General features: G+C 34.0%; 1 protein-coding gene across 1 annotated transcript; it reads right to left on the reverse strand.

Annotated features, from left to right (window-relative positions):
- Positions 1-218: 218 nt before the first annotated feature.
- Positions 219-1,424, reverse strand: LOC132738864 (uncharacterized; the record flags this gene model as incomplete). The annotated part of the gene is given in 2 exon segments (XM_060726470.1): positions 219-524; positions 1,119-1,424. Coding segments are annotated over 2 exon segments (387 nt in total). The 3' UTR covers positions 219-342.
- Positions 1,425-3,671: the final 2,247 nt, after the last annotated feature.

A 3,671-nucleotide genomic window follows, 5' to 3' on the forward strand; every position in this document is an offset into this window, starting at 1 on the left:
GCTACCTATATACCAGCGGCTGATATATACCATTAAATCATATTCTTAACATTATCATGAAAACCATGAGTTTAAACATCATATTGTAAACTGATCACCTGTACTGATTATTATAGAACAATTTGTACTAGAGAGGTCTTTATTTTAAGATTAGGAATACTGTTTATTTAGATAAATCTAATGGCAATGCTCTTTTAATTGATTGCTCAAAATGCATTATTTGTACAAGTGAGAACATTTTTTAAAATCATCAAATAAACTTTCATGATTCACAATTCATAAATGTTAATGAGTATCTTTACCTTCGTTCATTCCTTTTTAATCCTTTGACTTTGTAACAGTCTATTTGAAGTATAAGGGATTTAACATCAAAATATACAAACATTTGAAGGGACATACATGCTTGCCACTGGTGACAAAGTCTTCTAAAACACGTGCTACACTATTATGATACTTACGGGGATATATTCCTTGGTCCACTAACTCATTGAGAGATCTTCTCATCATCAACTTCCTCTTCAAGGCTGCAATTACATTGTACATTAGTATATACGCATTTACTTTTAGCTCTATTGTAATGAAAGCTTAATAAACTTGATCTGAATCACTCGTACGCCAGCTTCCTGGAAGCAATTTCTCTTTCCTGGAACTATATAACTAGTACCATGTACGGAAAAATTATTGTGATCATTTTTAGGACTCAAACCAGCAAACACATGGTTGAAAGGCTAACACCTTAACCATAAGGCCAATCTTTTCACTCATTATCAAATGATGTCATATCTCTAATAGTGTGCAAGGTTGAATTCTCATACTTTGGAGAGAAATCTTGTTGTTGTTTTTTTTTGCTTGATGTGATACTAACTTATGATAAATTTCACATATATGAAATTATACCAATACAATGCAGCTTGAACCAATTTGAATCTACAATATAGTTTCTCTATTTGCTCATTAACCATCTAAACTCACACCTGAGGTCTTCCTCCACAAGTAAAGCAGAAAAGTAGCTTTTCATGCAGTCATAACTGAATCAAAAAATTGAATTTCTAATTTGCAGAGATCTGGATGTTTATAAATGAGGATATCAAGATTACTTTATTATTTATTTTACTTACATTCCTTGTTTTTATCTAGAGTAACCATGAGTGATGCTTCGTCTGTCATCTGCTGAGGACTCATTGGTGAAGCTGGTTCCTGTTTAACGTCGGGAACCTGTACGGGAGGATGTGCTGGGACAGATGCTTCAGCTGTACCGCTAGCTGAATTCTCCTCCCCGGATGCTGCTGCTGCTTTTGCTCTTTCAGCTGCCTGCTGATCCATTTGACAGTCCTTACAATAGAACTTGTGAATGTACTGGATGGCTTCCTGCTCTAGCCGAGAGCCAGGATACAGTGGTGTCCATGGAGGACTTGTACTTGTATCTGAAAATATAAAACATCAATTTTTTGTAGAGCCTGGATCCAGTAGAGTCCATTGAGGACTTACAGTGGTATGTGAAAAATATAAAAGCCGAGATACAGTGGCATCCATGGGAGGACTTGTATCTGAAAATATAAAACATCCTTTTTTGCAGAGCCAGGATACAGTATTACAGTTGTATCTGAAAAATATAAAAGCCGGGACACAGTAGTATGTCTATCGAGAACTTATAATGTATCTGAAAATATAGAACATTACCTTTTGTATTATACACAATTCATTTAAAAAAGCAATGAGCAACATTTAACATTTTGAAGGTCAAAGATGATCTTCTTTAATCAAAATCGGAACCAGCTTTCATGTAACTTGCAGTACCTTTTTCTGTATGATTCTTGAATATGATTATAACAAACTAATCTACATGATTAATTATTCTAAAAACAGCAATTTTATATGCATTCTCCTTCCAAATTATGATCAAATGAGAATATTATTTTCTAATTAAACATACGTATATAACACAACATCTGTTATCCATCAAAAACATGTATTGAGTTTAATGCATTTTATAATGCATTTTATCTATATATTTTCACTACAATAAACAAGCAGTGTAAAAACACTGTTTACATCATAAACCTCCATGATGTTTTGTTTTTTTTTATCTTGTTTTGCAAATAAATTTACCTCAGGCTAGCAAATGAATGCAATTAAAAAATGCATTAATTCTTTTTTTTTTAACTTAACTCCTTAATGTTCAGTTGAGATTGGCTGACGTTTTTACATGTTCAATGATCCATCATCATACACAAACTATTTTGTTTACTAAAAAATACTACCAAATAACCTATGACTCAAAATTTAAGATAAACAATTAGAATTTAATGTAAACATATAAAACAATCATTTCCCGGATATCAAAATTTCTCAGATATTGTATTTGCTTAGATAAAAGAAAATCAGAAGAATCTTAAAATCACAATACAAAATGGCTGATTAATCTTTCATGATGTTTTTATCTAGATTACTTTTAGACATGGACAGATGAAAGAAAACATTATGTTGTCAGCAAACAGATAATGACTACTAGATTAACAGTTTGCTATCACCTTCAAACAGAACTTTGATAGCTATAATTCAGAGGTGACATTGAGCTGTCAGTTATAAATACCTGCTAATGCAAAGGTGACATTGTCCACTTAGCTATAACCACCAAGATAAACAATGCTTATGCAGAGGTGACATTGTCCTGTTAGCTGTAACCACCAAGATAAACAATGCTTATGCAGAGGTGACATTGTCCTGTTAGCAATAACCACAAAGATAAACAAGATATGTTTGTAAAACATGTATGCCCCCTATCAGCAGCCAATTAGTCATGTGATTAACCTTGAATTACCAAAATTTGTTTTATCAACCCCTTTTACCCTGACCCCAAAATCAATAGGGTCATCTAACTGGTCATCAGACCAATAACCATACCAAGTTTGAAGTTCCTAGCCTAAGGGTTCTTTAGTTTATCACTCGGAAAACCATTTGGTCTACGGACCGACGCGACCGACAAGTGCAAAGCAATATATACCCCCTTTTCTTCGAAATGGGGGCATAACAATGCTTATGCAGAGGTGACATTGTCCTGTTAGCTATAACCACCAAGACAAACAATGCTTATGCAAAGGTGACATTGTTCTGTTAGCTATAACCACCAAGACAAACAATGCTTATGCAGAGGTGACATTGTCCAGTTAGCTATAACCCATCAGGACAAACAATGCTTATATGCAGAGGTCACAATCATACAGTCAGCTATAACCATCAGGTTAATAGCTAAAGCAGGGGTGACATTGTGATGAAAACTATACAAATATCTTCCCAGAAATTTAAAAATGCAATAACAGCTGTTTTGAGGGTGGCTTTGCTATGTAAACTAAAAAACCTTTTTCTTAGTGTTCTACAAACAAAAGATTATAGGTGATACAGGATAGATCCCGGCTATTAAAACCAGATGAGGATTCCTATAATTCAGGAGGACAATGACCTACACTTTCACCATCCCGCACACATTTGTTTGATTTACAATGTACCAACAAAGTATTATTCCACTGAAAAATACATTCTTCTTTCAACAAGTTAAAGCAGCTATGGAAGCTATAGAATGCCTGCGCTATAGAATACCTGCAAGGAAATAAACGTGTCAGCAAAAGTACCATCTCAAAGACACATAAAGCGGAACTTCTCTTGTAACAGAA

Source organism: Ruditapes philippinarum, unplaced genomic scaffold (genome assembly GCF_026571515.1).
Source record: "Ruditapes philippinarum isolate M1 unplaced genomic scaffold, ASM2657151v2 ctg14338_1_1_1_1, whole genome shotgun sequence".
Taxonomy (NCBI): domain Eukaryota; kingdom Metazoa; phylum Mollusca; class Bivalvia; order Venerida; family Veneridae; genus Ruditapes; species Ruditapes philippinarum.